The 17,579-nt window shown below is 34.6% G+C and overlaps 1 protein-coding gene across 7 annotated transcripts in view; it reads left to right on the forward strand.

Annotated features, from left to right (window-relative positions):
- EPHA6 (EPH receptor A6) overlaps positions 1–17,579 on the forward strand; it is an 868,006-nt gene that overhangs the window by 359,988 nt on the left and 490,439 nt on the right. For all 7 annotated transcript variants that reach the window (XM_045501713.1, XM_045501716.1, XM_045501714.1 and 4 more), the window contains one exon: positions 10,842–10,997. In XM_045501713.1, coding sequence (XP_045357669.1) covers positions 10,842–10,997 — 156 coding nt within the window. The remainder of the gene's footprint in view (positions 1–10,841; positions 10,998–17,579) is intronic.

Consider the following 17,579-nt stretch of genomic DNA (forward strand, 5'->3'; position numbering starts at 1 on the left):
TTTCACAGTTATCTGGCTCATTCTTAATGCTCAGTAACTATAAATAGTTTTGCTGTAGCTATTATTACTACTATATATTACAGTGAATCATTGGGTATGTTCTCTGTGGGGATGGCTTTTCTTATTCATAAAAGTAAATTTAGGTTGGCTTAAGGAGTATAAAAGAAAGGAATGTTGAAGAAAAAGTTAGAAACTGTCATTACAGTTAGATGTCTAGAAAAAATAGTGAAATAAGAATAAGAATCTCTGATGAGGGAAGAAAAAGTTAAATGGCATCTCATTTCAGAATATCTGGAAATATGACTGATGCAACAAACACATTTTTAAAAGTAGTGCTAAATATGGAGGAAGTTGTATTAATAATGTTTAATTAATAAGGCTTAAGTTTAAGACTAAAATATACCTGAGAGTAACAAATTAATTAAAAATTATATTAGAAGATGAATATTAGAACACTGAAATGGTGATCTGTATTTAAAAAAAATATGGTTAGCTTTTAATATTGTGCCAGTGTTATTACCAGATTGCTTTCAAACTGGTGATAAATGGTAATAAAAATTAAAATTGTATCCAATCACAAAAAAACTGCTAATATAAACCTTTTGGTCTCCATACCCCCACTACCTTACTCTTTAGATGTAAGTACCTTACATCTTTAGAATTTTAACTGTGCATGTCACAAGCCTCAGACTACTAAAGTATTTCTGACTTGACTTTCCAAGTAATGCCCTGTTGTTGACAATTATGCATCTCTTGAAGGAATATGCTTTTTCAAATCATCTTTAACATATAAATTATAAATCTAAGAATGAGAAAAATGGTGGAAGATAAAACAAAGATCTGATATAGCCACTTTATGCTTGTTAATGGCAACTTGTGTGGATTTGCCTGTGTGTATCGTTTTATTTTATAAGTTACTATGTCATATAGTTAAAAAAAATACTATTTAGTTTCTAGGTTTTTTACCTAACCAGAAGTTCAAAATCTTATTGCTAGTCTGAGACCAAAGTCACTAGTGGTCTTTTGGTTCAGTTCTCAGTCTTTGGTATGTTAAATAGAATCCCATCCCCATACGTGCAGTTTGGAAGCAAGCCCAGGAGTTCATAAACAAGCCTATGGGACTGATGTCTCAAGCTGCAGTCTCTCCACACTCTTCCCAGTACTCTCTGGTTCACTATGGCTCCTCATCAAGGTCTCTTGGCTACAAGGCTGGCTGAATCTTTATGTACTCCACTCTGTGTGCACTTCATCAACTGGATATGCATCCAGGGCCAAGTGAGATGATGGCAGAGAGAAAAAGGAATGCAATCAATGGGAGTTGACACTACCCTCTCTGAACTACAGTTTCAGTGAATGAAGAGGAGGTTTTCCCTTCTTAGGAATTTTGGCTCCTGTGGACTGTCATTACTGGCCACCATCACCACCACCACCACCACCACATGATTATGTGAGGGATAGGCAGGAGAGAAGGGAAAAAAGAAAGAGAAGCAAAGGAGGAACAGATTTTCACATTCTCTCCTGAACATTAGGATTTGTGTTTCCCACTCCCAAAACCATGATGAGCAGGCTTGTCCTGGACCTCTGTCTGTGACCTGGTGCCAACTTTTGGTGTTCAGTCCATTAAGTTTAGGCTCCAAGTGTTGGGGGAGGCAGGGGGGAGGGAAGGGAGAGAGGGAGAGAAAGATGGTGAACTCATCACCAACTCAGAAGTACTGCATATTTTGATCTTCTCCAATATACCTGCTTCAACTTACTTTTCAGAGTCCTCAAATATCTGCTAGGTATAGCGTGCTCAGATTTTGTAGATAAGCAAGAGAAAGAGGACACAGTTTGCTTATTCCATCCTTTTCAGAACCCAAAGCCCCTTCCTCTGATTCTTTAGGATAAAAGTTATGTAACCTACAATATAGTTTTGTAGGTATTTTGTTTTTTCTATTTGTTTATTCAAGAGAAAGTCCACTTTAGAAATTTCTTTGATGGAAGTTAGAAATTGGAATTAGTAACAGGGCAATTTTATATACCTCATCTTATGAGGACTTTATGGTAGTCCCCTATAAGGAAGGTTAGACTGAACATTTTGAAGCACAACCTACAAGTTTATTACTAATAGATTTGCATTTGGTCTTGAGATTTTCCTTGGATTGTTATTAATAGATTAAAGAAGCAAAATATCCATGGTTATTTACCCTTAGATTTTAGGTTTTTGTTTTCTTTTCTTTTTAGTTTTTAATTCCCCAATCTTTCCTGCCTTCTCTGCTTACATGATAGCAAAATTTAATTTTCATAACTGCAGAACAGCATCTAAGAAAGGAGTGATGATATTCCCTATCCCAGTTTCTTAAATTCATGAATTCTAATGTTTTGAGAAATGATGAAGATCACATATTTTACTGATAAGTCATTCAGGATTATCTAAACTTACAGACTATTGAACACTGATGAGAGAAAGGGAGTCAATTATATTAACATCAGTTTCTGTCACACAAGATGCAATTCAATATTTCATCAAATGGTGAGAACTGCATGATATGCCAACTAGGATTTCTTTTGGTCCTTTGTCTTAGAGTTCTCTGATAATGAAGATAAATCCCCAAAACATTGCTAGCTATGTATAGCCTCACCATTCCTTTTTTAACATAATGTATGTATAAAACAGTTCGTACATTGCTTGATTTTGTTTTAGTTATAAAACAGTTCGTACATTGCTTGATGTTTGTTTAAGACATTCATGTTTTAGCATGAATGTGCGTGTGTGTGTGTGTGTGTGTGAGAGAGAGAGAGAGAGAGAGAGAGAGAGAGAAAGTACTTTCAAACTGTATTTTAGGAATAAAAGACAATGAAATTTCAAAAATTTATAAGGGAAATTGCATTGCAGGGTACATACTTCATTAATATTAGCAGTATTTCAGTAACTATACTCATATAGAATGTGCCTTTAATACATGCTTTTTGTAAAAATTATTTGTACCTTATAATATGTATGAAATCTCTTATTATTTTGAGCAAACATTTAAAATTCCTCAAATTATCAACATATTTTTGAACTTATGTTCAACTTATGTTTTAACTTAGATTATTTATTATATAATTTTATGAGAATACTTATATATTTTGCATTTTATAGATCTACCATTATCAAATTACATTGCATTTATTCTTCCAGCACTGTTGCTATCTTTATAAGTAGGCACATGGAAACATTTAAACAAATATTTCATAAATAATGGCCTGATTGTAATTTGATTATTTTAAATTATATATACTCTAATTACATGATTAGAAATTTACTAAAGTGTAAACTTATTTGTTAAGCATAGTTGATTGAACATATCAGTTTACTTCCATTCCCTCAGGATATTTCATTAAAATGAGTAAGGGAACATAGAAGTTACAGCAACAAGGACAAAGTAAGGGATGAAAGGAGTAGAAAATACCCCAGGTGAAAAAGGTCAACAAGTTAACAAAATTACAGAAATTAAAATCGAATGGAAGAGTGATGACTCACCTGGCAATAGATTTGGTATGCCTGTCTAATGGTATAGAAGCTACTTTCACTTTGTGCTATTCTGTTGGGTATATACCTAGGAGTAGGATTGTTATGTCAAAAGATATATCTATGTTCATCTATTGTAAATACTGCCAAACAGTTTCCCAAAGTGGTAGTACCAATTAAAACTCCTTCAACAACGTATGAGAGAGCTCATGTTGCTCCATATCCTCACCAACACTTAGTATTGTGTGTCTTTTTCACCTTAGGCAATCTGGTAGATGGTAGTTGTATTGCATTGTACTTTAAGGTAAGTTTTTCAGGTATGTCTTTGAGAAACTAACTAGGTGAATTTAGGATAAAAACATTATAAAACAGAGAAATATGAAGACAGAAAAATAATTCAAAATGATTAAAGCAGTTTGATTTTTACTTGCAGCCAAGATTTAGTAACATCTGTTGCCTGAAAGAAACCTAGAAGACACATAAAATATATGAAAAAATCGTTTTAAGACAATATATCAGATTATGAAAGATTGTGATCCCTGAGAGATGGGAAATAAAAAAGATAAAAGAGGAGAGCCGTACAACTATCCCATTTAGTGTCTTGAGAGAGTTTCCAGGCCGTGGTACAGGGAGGAGGGACCCTGATAGAAGCCAGTAGACTCCTTCTGTGGCTTAAGAAGACAGATCTGAGGGGCGCCTGGGTGGTGCAGTCGGTTGGGCGTCCGACTTCAGCCAGGTCACGATCTCGCTGTCCGTGAGTTCGAGCCCCGCGTCGGGCTCTGGGCTGATGGCTCAGAGCCTGGAGCCTGTTTCGGATTCTGTGTCTCCCTCTCTCTCTGCCCTTCCCCCGTTCATGCTCTGTCTCTCTCTGTCCCAAAAATAAATAAACGTTGAAAAAAATTAAGAAGACAGATCTGAGAGTCCATGTAGACCCAAACAGCTAGATTTCACAAAACAAAGTATGAAAAAGGAGAGTGCTTCCCTAAAAGAGAGCTCCAGAGAGCTGCAGACATTCCCATGAGTGTTCCCCTGAGTTTGCTCATGAGCAAATAAACCAACAAAGGAGGTTAAATGAGATTGTAAAAAGCATGCAGTTATTTAAAAAAAAAAAAAAGAAGAAGAAAACGGAACAAAGAACAGATGGGACAAATGGGGAAAAAGTAGCAAGATAGACTTAAATCTAGTAATGTCAGTAAGTACATTAAATGTAAATACACTAAACATCTCAATTAAAAGAAAGAAGTCAGATTAGAATTAAAAAAAAAAAAGCATGACCCAGAAAAGTGCTACCTGCAGGACATATACTTTAAATATAAAAATCCAGGGCACCTGCCTGGCTCAGTCAGTAGAACATGTGACTCTTGATCCTTGGGGTTTTAAGTTTGGGACCCACGTTGGGTATAGAGATTACTTAATAATAAAATCTTTAAAATAAATAAAATAAATATAAAAATGCAAATAGGTGAAAATAAAGGGATGCAAGGAAACTTTTGGAGTTGAATGTATATGTTCACTATCTTGGTTGCAGTTAAATATTCATAGTTGTATACATAAGTCAAAATTCTTCCATTTGTTCCCTTTACATGTACCTGCAGGTTTTTTCATGTCAAGTACACCATAATAAAACTGTTAAAAATAATATGGTGTGTGTGGGGAGAAGAAGTCTAAAATTTATGTAACAGTGGAAGTTGAGTTTGGAAAAACAGGTGTGAGCTCAACTCTGAAGCAATTTAAATACACTGAGTTTGGACTTTATGCTAGAGACCAGGTGTTAACAAACATGTTCCGTAAAGGGCCAGGTGGTATACATTTTAGGCTTTGCAGGCCAAGAGTCAAAATCAATGTTACCATGTACCTATGTAATCATTTAAAAATCCATAAGCTATTCTTAGCTCACAAGCTTTACCAAACCAAGGGCTAGGACAGATTTGGCCAAAGGGCAATGTTTGCCAACTCCTACTTTTTTGACAATAGACAGCAGCATGGTCATCTCTGCGATTTAGTAATGTAACTGGTAGTAACTATGGCACAGATTTGAGCAAGGAGAAAGCAGAGGCAAGCAGATGAGATGAATGCAGTAGTACAAGAAATACAGATTTACATAATAAGGTTATAATATTATGGAAGGAAACTAAAAAATAGAATCATTATAGAACTTCTTTATCCATTCATCTGTTGAAAAGCACTTAGGTTGTTTCTGTATCTTGGCTGTTGTGAATAATGCTGCAATAAATACGAGAGTGCAGTTATCTTTTTGATACCCTGTTTTCATTTCCTTTGGATAAATACTCAGAAGTGGGATTACTGGATCATATGGTAATTCTATTAATTTTTTGAGAAACTATACTGTTTCCCATAGTGGCTTAAATAATTTATGTTCCCATCAACAATGCAGAAGAGTTCCTTTTTCTCCACAGCCTCACTAACACTTGTTATTTTTTGTCTCTTTGATAATAGCCATTCTAGCAAATATGAAGTAATATCTCATTATGGTTTTGATTTGCGTTTTTCTGGTGGTTAATGATGTTGAGCATCTTTTCATGTGTCCGTTGGCCATTTGGATGTCTTTTTGGGGGAAATGTCTATTCAGTTCCTATAGTCGTTTTTTAATCCAATTACTTTTTTGTTGTTGAGTTGCATGTATTCTTTATAAATTTAGAATATTAACATCTTATCAAATAGATGTTTTGCCTTTTCATTTTGTTGCTTGTTTCTTTTGGTGTGCAGAAGCATTTAAGTTTAATGTAGTCCTATTTGTTGATTTTTACTTTTGTTGCTTCTGCTTTTGTTGTCCTATCCAAAAAATCTTTGCTAAAACCAACATCAGGGAGCTTTTCCCTATTATTTCTTCTAGGAGTTTTAAAGTTCCAGGTCTTATATTTAATATATCTTTAAGCTATTTCAAGTTAATTTTTGTGAGTGGTGCGAGATAGGGATCCAATTTCTTTCTTCTCTTTGTGGTTTCTAGTTTTCCCAATACAATTTATTGAAAATAGTATCCTTTCCCTATTGCATATTCTTGGTTCCCTTGTCAAAGATTAGTTGACCATATATGAAAGAATTTATTTCTGGTCCCTCTGTTCTGTTCCATTGGTCTGTTTGTATTCTTATGCCAGTAACTGACTGCTTTGATGACTATAGCTTTCATTATAGTTTGGAATCAGGGAGTGTGATGCCTCCAGTTTTGTTTGTTTGTTTGTTTGTTTCCAAATTGCTTTGGCTGTTAGAGGGTTTGTTGTTGTGGTTGTTGTCGTTCCATATGGATTTTAGGAATTTTTTTTCTGTATCTGTGGAAAATGTCATTAGAATTTTGATAGGACTTGCATTGGATACATAAATGACTTTGGGTAGTATGGACATTTTAACAATTAATTCTTCTGATCCATGAACATGGGATATCATTTCATTTGTGTCTTCTTCAGTTTCTTTCATCAAAGAAAGAATTTCTTTCACGTCTTGGTTGAATTTATTCCAACGTATTTCATTGTTCTTGATGCTATAATGAATGGGATTATTATCTTTCTTTTTATGCACAAAGTCATAAAATGGATAGAAAAATGTACATAAAAACAATAGGTATAACTGTAATATTGCTAATAAACAGCTCTTACAAATTAATAGAAATATCAAACACATGCAGTACTGACATACATTGGAAAATGCTCTTATCTACAGTGGTTTGTTTTTGGAAATGAATTTTACATTCCCTATAAATAGATAAATTAAAAAGTGATAGAGAAGAAGAAAACAATTTAAAAGTTCTTAAGACTTAGGTACTGATATCTCATTTGTAACAGAAATACAAACAAAATCTAGAATCACTAACTGAATAAATATATAGAATGTTTATTACATTTAGAGTTCTAGTAATTTCATACTAGACATTAGTGAATTATTTATTCATTTACTCATTAAATTTTTCAAACCTCTGTAAAAACTAAATATATACTTGAAATATGCTAAGCATTATGGATATATGCCCATGTCTGGCTTGTGGCAGTTACAAGAAATTGAGGTGATAATTGTCACAAAGTAGTTATAATCTAATATGATTCAAGCTAAAAGAGAAGTATATGTTGTGTGCCATTACTGCATACTACATAAAGAGAATGTGACTCCCTGGAACAATGGCTTTCTAACATTTTTAACAGCATTATCCATTGTTTTTAAATGAAATATTATATGAAACCTTAATATTAAGGTGAGTAATATTTTAATAATTCAAATGTATTTTTATAAGTTCAACGTTTTAAAATTTTTAAAGGAAATTTTTATGTGTATTCAAATGAGAGATAAGTTTGAGAGTGGCAGTACCAATATCCAACTTGTATTTGTATTTTTTGTGGTGATAAAATTTTCAACTTCATGTGGATAATAATTTCAAGTGGAAAAGATTTGTTTTATAGCCAGCTCATCTGGAGGTATTAGAATAATTAGTTTTGAGCTGCAGTTAAATCACTTTCTATATCTTTACTCACTTCTTCCATCTCTTATAGTAAAGCAAAAAAACAAAAAACAAAACCCTAAATTTTTGGTGAGATGAATTATACTATGATCAGAACATGCACTAAGTAGAAATGTATAATCGTCTGCTCTTGCAGACTCAGTTAACAGAGTACTCACACCCTGTTCAATTCAGTGCAAAAAAAAGAAAATGTATTGAACACCTACAGTATGATAATCAGTGTTACCAGTCTGTCCTTTAGAGCCTTCAGCCATTACACAAGTACATGTCATGGTGCTGTTGAAAAGAGTAACAGAGGCGCCCCTGGATGGCTCAGTTGGTTAGGCACCTGGGTCTGGTTTTGGCTCAGGTCATGATTTCACAGTTTGTGAGTTCGAGCCCAGCATGGAGCTCTGCCCTGATAGCATTGAACCTGCTTGGGATTCTCTTTTCTTCTCTCTATTCCTCCCCCGCTCATATGTGCCTTTCCTCATTCTCTCTCTTCTCTCTCTCTCTCAAAAGAAATAAAAAACGAAAGAGGTAACAGGATGGTTAACCCTCAAGCTGGATCCAGGGTTAATTATATATTATTTACATATATTATATTATATATTATGTTAGGGGTTAATTATATATTATTTACATAGTCTAAATTTTGACAGGCTTAGAGAAATATTTTAATGATACAGTGTTTTTATTGATTAGTGACATAGTATTAATTTATCAGCTAGTTAGAGAATAGACTGTGGTTGATATTTATTATGTATCACCACTTAGAGCTTCATTGATAGTGAATAACCAAATTTTTAATAGTAATTTTACTCTACAGAATTGATCATTTTACTTCTATTGAATTGCTAGGTAATTTATGATAAATGTTATTGTAAAACGAAACATTAACTATCCAAAATAATCCATTTACAACAAATGCGTGTGTGTGTGCACGTACATGCACATCTTGTGGTTTACGCCCTCCTAGAGGATGAGTCACTGGTGCATAGTATACTACTGGTATAAGTTGAATTGCAGTCATTTAGATCTGTAGGAATATTCATCAAAATGTACCTAGAGAAAGACACATAGTTATTTTGGGGGGATTCATTAAATTTACCTAAAAAAAATAAGTGGCATTTTTTTCTTTCTCTCCTGAATATATAAGCGGAAACCTTATTAAGAGGTTATTGTTAAGATTCTTGTGTATTTCTAAAAAGAGGATTTTGTGAAAATGAATTGGATTAAAAAAAGTTTTTAAAACATTTTTAAAACACATAATACATTATTCTTACTTTATTTTGTTTAGCAGTGTTTATATATAAATATTTTAATGTTTAATTTTGAAAGATCACAAGCAGGGAAGGGGCAGAGAGAGGGGTACAGAAGATCCGAAGGGACTCTGTGCTGACAGCAGAGAGCCCGATGTGGGGCTTGAACTCATAAACCGCAATATCATGACCTGAGCCTAAGCTGGAGGCTCAACCGACTGAACCACCCAGGTGCCCCTAACAGTGTTAATTTAGAAACTAATCAGCCGTGGTTTGTTTGAGACCAGAAACAACTAAGACTACCCGCTCCTCCTTCAGGACCTTGACGGCAAAACTAGCATAGAATCCTTTTTTTAGAGCCTCCATTCCTGTGAACATGTACACTGTAAACGACAACATGGATTTAATAAGCAAAGAGCAAATGAGGTCCAATAAAATATTTCATCACATAGTGATTTTTTTTAATTTACTTATTTGGGAGCACCTGGGTGGCTCAGTTGGTTGAGCGTCTGACTTTAGCTCAGGTCATGATCTCACAGTCCGTGAGTTCGAGCCTCACATTGGGCTCTGTGCTGACAGCATGGAGCCTCGAGCCTGCTTCACATTCTGTGTCTCCCCATCTCTCGGCCCCTCCCCTGCTTGTGCTCTGTCTCTCTCTGTCTCTCAATAATAAATAAATGTAAAAAAAATTTTTTTTAATTTACTTATTTGGTTACATTTTCATGGTTCTTGCCATATGTGTATAATACATATACTTTATTTACTTAATATTTTGTCTACCTACTTTCGAAATTAGTTAAAAATTTTTAAATGAATGTATTTCAGTATAATAAACAGAAAAAAATTTTGCCATAAAAAATAAAAACAAACATGGGGCGCCTGGGTGGCTCAGTCGGTTAAGCGTCTGACTTCGGCTCAGGTCATGATCTCACAGTTCGTGGGTTTGAGCCCCACATTGGGCTCTGTGCTGACAGCTCAGAGCCTGGAGCCTGCTTCACATTCTGTGCCTCCCTCTGTCTCTGCCCCTTACCTGCTCATGCTGTGTCTCTGTCTCAAAAATAAATAAACATTAAAAAAATTAAAAAAAAAAATAAAAACAAGCATGATAAAAATAAAACAATGTTATCAAACTATAGGTAGATCTTGCTAAACTCTGAACATAAGGCCAGCTTTCCTTTTGTTAAAAAAATAAAAAGCACCAATAGGGCACATATTAAGATCTACCAGCACCACACTAGGACTTTTTCCTTTAGTACTCAGAAGGACTGAAGAAGAAACAGAATGCAAATACATTTTAAACAGTGTGATTCAATGTTATTTAGTGCTATCTCCGAGAACTACACAAAATCATTTCCCTTACTGCCAGTTTAAGGACATCCCTATGCTCTGGTAGACAATTTATTTTGTATATGTTTGTTTCAGGTATGCTTTCTAAAATTAGCATCCTGAGCTGAAATGTGAAGTTACCATTATATTACTAATTTTGAATAACTAATTTCATTAAATGTTACCATATATTGACTCTTCTGTATATGTGTGACCCAGAACTCTGAGATTAAAGTGTATATAAATTAAAGTATGTTGTACATGTGCAAATGAACTCTAGGAATAATAACAAAGATTATTTTTCCTGTTTTTACAGCTTGCAGACCAGGATTCTATAAAGCATTTGCTGGGAACACAAAATGTTCTAAGTGCCCTCCACACAGTTTAACTTACATGGAAGCAACTTCTGTCTGTCAGTGTGAAAAAGGTTACTTCCGAGCTGAAAAAGACCCACCTTCCATGGCATGTACCAGTAAGTCTACACATTTTGCATTTGGAAATGCTGTTTTCAATCCTTTTGGTCCCTTTATTCTAAATTGTTTTTTAAAAAGATATACAAAATCCTGTAGCAACAGTGTTTTTTGTCTTTGATAGCAATGAAGAAGAAAGTTTCTCTTTCTTCTCAGCATAATTGCTTTTCATCTGCCTGCAAAGAAAGTGTTTATTCCTCAGAATTCACGTTGACCCATGACATGCAAATCCCAGTGCTGGTCTGAGACCCTGAAAATTTTCCCGAACCTTAGTCTGTCCTTAGGAGGTTAAAGCAGTTTAAGGCTACCCAAGAATTTATAAGCAAAACTTGTTCTTTGCTTCACCCTTACCCATTTTAAGGCACATCAATTTAGGACCATCAAGTTTACTATGTGTGTTGGGGAGCGGTGGGGCTTTCAGACAGAACTTTTAAAGTCATTGTGCTATTGTTTTGCAGAAAAGTTCTAGTTTTCCTTGACATTTGTCTTTAAGGGAAGGTATTTTTTGGTTTGTCCACATTTCACCTCTCACATTCTCTCCAGTTTTGGGGTTGAAACCAATAGAATATTAAATTTAAATGTGAAGGTTATTTTAATGCATGCACTGAGAGTTTTAAATTATTTGTACTCTTTTATTATAAAGTATTGTGAAATATAGTTTACATTTAAAAAGTAAAATGAAGCCTATTAATGCATTGCTAAGCTATGCAAAAGTAAAATGTCACCTCTTAGATAGCTATAAAAGTCTTGTTAAATACATAAATAAGATATTATAGTGAAAATTTGCCCTTCTGTTTGATGAATTGGTGCCAAACTATTGCTTATTTTATGCAATTCCATAAAGGCAAAAATAGATTGAGAATTATATAATGTTAAATATCCCTTAGAGACGATGGTGATGTCCCATTTCTTTTAACTGATGCAGTTTGTAGATTTATCTTCATTACTACAGACTTTAATATAAAATATTTGTATAGAACCCATTTAATAAAAATGTAACACATTCATTAGCAGATGTAAATTTTGCCTTCTGATTGTGAATACTGAGTGACCATTTTCTTCAGAAAATTGTAGCCTGGGAGATTACTACTTGGCATTTTTTCATTGGAATATATTTTAACTTAATAAATAGGAAGAGGAAAATTCAAAATATATTTTTCTTATCTAATTATGGAAATAGTTTTTAGTAGGAAAATCTTGCTGTTACTATACACAAAAAACCTCCTTGCATGGTTACTGTATATTATTATATTGTGGACAGCATACTTCAACTTAGGTAAATGGTGGTATTTCATATGGGTACAGTACTGCTAGGCAAGTATTTCTCAAAACCTGTATTGGAAACTGGGTGGAACTTTGTAGGTGAGTGATAGAGGATAATTTTTCTTTTTATTCTTAGGAGGCCATAAATAGACAATTGACAAATTGAAGGAATACCCTTCAGTAAGGTAGCAGGGTAGACTTGCAGTTCTTTGGAGTCAGAGTCTGGTTAAAGAAATAAATATTGGATGCAACACGGTCTATGAAGCTGATAAACAAGTCAGTCATTGAATCAGAGATGTGTACTTATCAGCTTTGTGTTTATGTTTTTAAGGGTTATTTCTTTTAAAGATATTTCCTATTTTATCCTTGGTATATATATTATGTTTATATGTTTTTATTTTTTTATCTTTTGTATGTTTTAATTTCATTTTAATCAGTAGATATCATTTGCCAGGGAACTGTAATTGTCTGATCTTTTGCCATCTTTATTAATGTCTTGTTCATGATGGATTTATTTTATTTCATTTCATTTCATTTCATTTCATTTCATTTCATTTCATTTCATTTTAATTCCAGTATAGTTAACATACTGTGTTACATTAGTTTTAGGGGTGCAATATAGTGATTCCACAATGCCATACATCACCCGGCGCTCATTGTGACAATGCTAGTCACAGCTATCCAAGCAGAAGCAGAGAAAGGTTTGATACTGGTTATTGTTGGGCAGAGTTTTAGAGAATGTCATAGAGGTTGGCATCAAAAATTGAAAGAGAAGACCCTCCTAAAAGAGGTGAAAGCTTTAGTCAGATCTCCCTAGTCAAGCCCTAGGAGGCTCCCCTCTCAAGGCTTCTCTGTGTTACTTCCTTAAGGACTTATGTGTGATGATATAACAAAGACTTAGCATAGTGTATTTAAGCTCACCATCTTTGAGTCAAATTATCTGTGCATGATTCTCAGTGTTGGTACTTCGTGACTATGTGACCTTGGGCAAATTCTCTTCGCCTCAGTTATCTCATGCATAGTGATAATAACAGTACTGTTATTAATAACAGTATGTAACTCATTCTGTAGTTACAATGATTAAATAAGTTAATAGCTGAAAAGTGCTAAGAACAATACCTAGCACATAGTAGGTGCTACGTACATGTTTGTTTAGCACAGAAAGCTGTTCTTTTATAGTTCATTTCGAAATAGGTTTTGATCAGCTAGTATTCAAACTATTAACACAGTTTATGGTTGATACTACTATACTAGGCTCATGGATTCCATCATCTGCATTCCTACAAACTGAAAATATGTATATACTGAATTCTTGACCTTTTCACAAAATACATTAAGTCCTGTACCTCCATTGCCTATCTAATAGGCAGGTTTTCTGAAATACAGTCTGACTAGGGTGAGAGACCCTAACAGTTATTACAATATATACAGAAAAGGTAAGGAGCATAAACTCCAAAGTATCATTACTCCTAAATATCATAAACTTAGATTGTTAGGGAAGAAAAATCAGAAAATGACAAGGCAGGAGATCATTGAAAATCAGACTTACGAGGACCAGGATAAGTTCACTGAGATCTAGAACATTAGAGGCCAAGAATCAAGCAATCAGCCTTTCCTATCTTTCATTAATCACAAACAATAGTCACATTTTAATAGATACTTGCTTTCTTAACTGCTATATCATGTATCTATGAATTAGACATTCTTTATCACCTTTGTTCCAATAGTGTATTATCTAAAGGGCAGAATTTGGGTTAGTTAAGCAGTTAGTGCCATCACTTTCTGGGATTTTTGTCAGTCTTAGCATTTGAAACTGCATTCAGAGAATTTTTTTAGGGATTTAAAAGGAGGCATATTTTCCCTTAGTATCAGAGGCATAGAGATTTTAAATGTATGAGTTTAAAAGAAAGTGAAGGACTGAAATGTTGGAAATGATAAACCAGGACATTTGACTAGTAAATGGCCTACTAGGGAAAGATTTTATATATAGGTATAGTATGTGATCATATAATTGATATGATTTTAAGGACTGTAAGAAGTCTTCCACTGCTCCTTAGTGCCATCATCAAAACTGTAACAGCAACCCTTAAAAATGTAATTTCACCATTAAGAGTTTTTATGATTTCTTTGCATTTTCAATGTAGAGATAGGTATCTTTTTATTTCATAATCTTGAGACACATCATATGTAAGATTTATTCACATAAAAAGTTGTATTAAGATTTTATTCTTTTAGAGCAGTTTGAGATTCACAACAAAACTAAGAGAAAATGTAGAAATTTCCCATAAATTTCCCTGCTCCCAGATATGCATAGCATCCCCTATTATCAGCATCTTCTACCAAAATGGTACATTTCTACAATTGATGAACCTACATTGACATATCCTAATCACGTAAAGTCTACAGTTTACATTAGAGTTCACTCTTGGTGTCATACATTCCATGGGTTTGGAAAATGTGTAAGGGCATGTATCCATCATTGAAGTATCTTACAGACTGTTTTCAATGCCCTAAAACACCTCTGTGCCCCACCTATCCATACCTTCTACCCCCTAACTTCTGGATACCACTTATCTTTTTACTGTCTCCATACCTTTTGCCTTTTCCAGAATGTCATATAGTTGGAATCATACAGTATGGCTTCTTTCACTTAGTAATATGCATTTAAGATTCCTCCATGTCTTCCATGGCCAGATAGCTCATTTCTTTTTAGTGCTGAATAATATTCCATTGTCTGGATGTGACATAGTTTACTTACTTATTTACTTCCTGCAGGACAACTTGGTTGCTTCCCACTTTTGACAGTTATGAATAAGCTGCTGTAAATGTCCATGTGGAGGTTTTTGTGTGGACATAAGTTTTCACTTTAGGGTAGATACTAAGGAGTGTGATTGCTGGGTTATATGGTAGGAGTATGTTTAATTTTGTTAAGAAACTACCAAACTACCATTTTGTATTCCTACCAATAAAGAATGAGAGTTCCTGATGCTCCACATCCTTGCCATCATTTGGTGATGTCAGTATTCTGGACTTTGACCGTTTCTAATAGGTGTGTAGTAGAATCTCATTGTTGTTTTAATTTGTATTTTTTCCCTGTTGACATGTAATGTGGAGCGAATTTTCATATGCTTTTCGTCATCCATCTATCTTCTTTGAAGTGGTGTCCCCATAAACAAGTGGTTACAATGAAAAAAAATGATGCCTTATATTCAAAGTTAATTCTTCCAATGGTGGTGGGCAGGAGAGTGACCTGATCCTCAACCTATTGGACATGGCTATTGTAGTTTCCTTCTTTGCCATTTAGTTTCCACTAACTCCTTCCTCACAACCTATATTTGAATTTCTATCATTAAAAGAATACTCCAAGTCTAAAATTTTTTCTCCACAAAAAATATAATCTTGTTAAAGCAGGCTTTATTGGCTATGGTTACTTCTCCATTTTTTATTTGCTTTTTACTCTACTGTATTAAGATTTTTGCTCTTCACTCTAGGAGAGCAATTAGATTTTTTCCCTACCACTTCATGTAAAATATGTAAGAAAAATTCACCAATTATCTTTGCCATTTTGTTTAAGTAATGTTTTTGTCCTGCTATTCATGGTATTTAAGTCTGTTGTTTGAAACTCTCTGTTTCCTTTCATTCTAGGACCTGTTCACCCTTCTAATTTTCTCACCATTGTATTTGTCACCATTGATAGTTTCTCTTCTTTTCCTTACCTGTTAAATATTAATTTTCCTCATGTTCCTTTATTTGCTTTCTTATCTTTTCAATGTGCTCATTCTCATGACTTCAAATACTACCTTTAAATGGATGGTGCCTATATTTTTATTCATATCCTAGTCTTTTCTCCTAAGTCCAAAGTTGTCTAGCAAACTAATTGTGGGATTTGACAACCTTTATGTCCTATAGAAACCTGCCCAAATGTCTGACCTTACATAATACCATATTCCCTTTGGTTATTGATCTCATGGTCCAAGATTCTGAGCTTGTTCTCATCCTTGGTACCAGCAGTTTCTTTTACTTGAAATAGTCTTCCTCAAAGTCTTCTTATGGCTGTTTTATTTTTGCCATTCAGGCTCAAATACCAGCTCTTAGGACAAGCACTTCCTGACCAACCATTCAAAAATAGAATTCCTCCCAGTACTCTTTTTAATGTCACTTTTTTTTAAAGATTAAAAATTTTTTTAATTTATTTTTGAGAGAGAGAGAGAGAGAAAGCATGTGGGAGGGGCAGAAAGAGAGGGAGAAGGAGAATCCCAAGCAGATTCTGTACCATCAGCCCAGAGCTCAATGTGGGGCTTGAACTTATGAACCACAAGATCATGACCTGAGCCAAAATCAAGAGTCGGATGCTTAACCAACTGAGCCACCCAGGCTCCCCTGTGACTTTTTATTTTTTTATGGATTATAACAGTCTTTGAAATTTCTGATTTATTTGTGCACTTCCTTCTTTGTTTATTGTTATTCTAGCCCCACTAGACTATAAGACCCATGAGATCATGGATGTTCTTTCTCTCCTATTCTCCAGCACTAATAATAGTATGTAGGCACTAGGCACTAGGTTCTAAAATTTATTTAGAATTCATTTGTTTGTTGAAGGAGTAGACTAATAATTTCAAGCTCAACCTGCAAAAGTCAGTTCCCTGCTTTGTCTCTCAGCCTTCTCATCCACCCCAGCTTTATGTCCTTGTCCTGGGGAATCCTCATCTGCCCATGCATCTAAACCAGAAAGCTTGGAATCATAATTCTTGCCCAGACTTTAACATGTCCTATCAATGTTGTAGACACAAGTACTATCAGTTCTGCCTCTTAGCATTTCTTCAGTCCATTCCTTCCTGTTAGTTCCTGGCCCTATCCTTTTAGTTGAGGGCTTCAACTCACCCTTGGGCTAATTTAATAATATCCTGACTAGTCCCCTTCCTTTAGTCTTCTATACCTCCAAATATTCCAAACTATTAGAAAGAAAAATAAACCTTGATTGTATTACCACTTCCTCCTAAGGTCTTTCAAAGCCCAACCTCCATTTGCCAAATTGTAAGTCAATCCAAGGACATTAAAAATCCTGGCCTGTTTTTCTCCATCTCTATTTTTTTTTAATGTTTATTTATTCTTGCAAGAGACAGAGAGAGAGCACGTGAGCACAAGCGGGGGAGGGGCAGAGAGAGAGGGAGACACAGAATCTGAAGCAGGCTCCAGGCTCTGACTTGTCAGCACAGAGCCCAACGCAGGGTTCAAACTCACTAGCCGAGCCACGAGATCATGACCTGAGCTGAAGTCAGACGCTTAACAGACTGAGCCACCCAGGTGCTCCTCTCCCTCTC

Source organism: Leopardus geoffroyi, chromosome C2, assembly GCF_018350155.1.
Source record: "Leopardus geoffroyi isolate Oge1 chromosome C2, O.geoffroyi_Oge1_pat1.0, whole genome shotgun sequence".
Lineage (NCBI taxonomy): Eukaryota > Metazoa > Chordata > Mammalia > Carnivora > Felidae > Leopardus > Leopardus geoffroyi.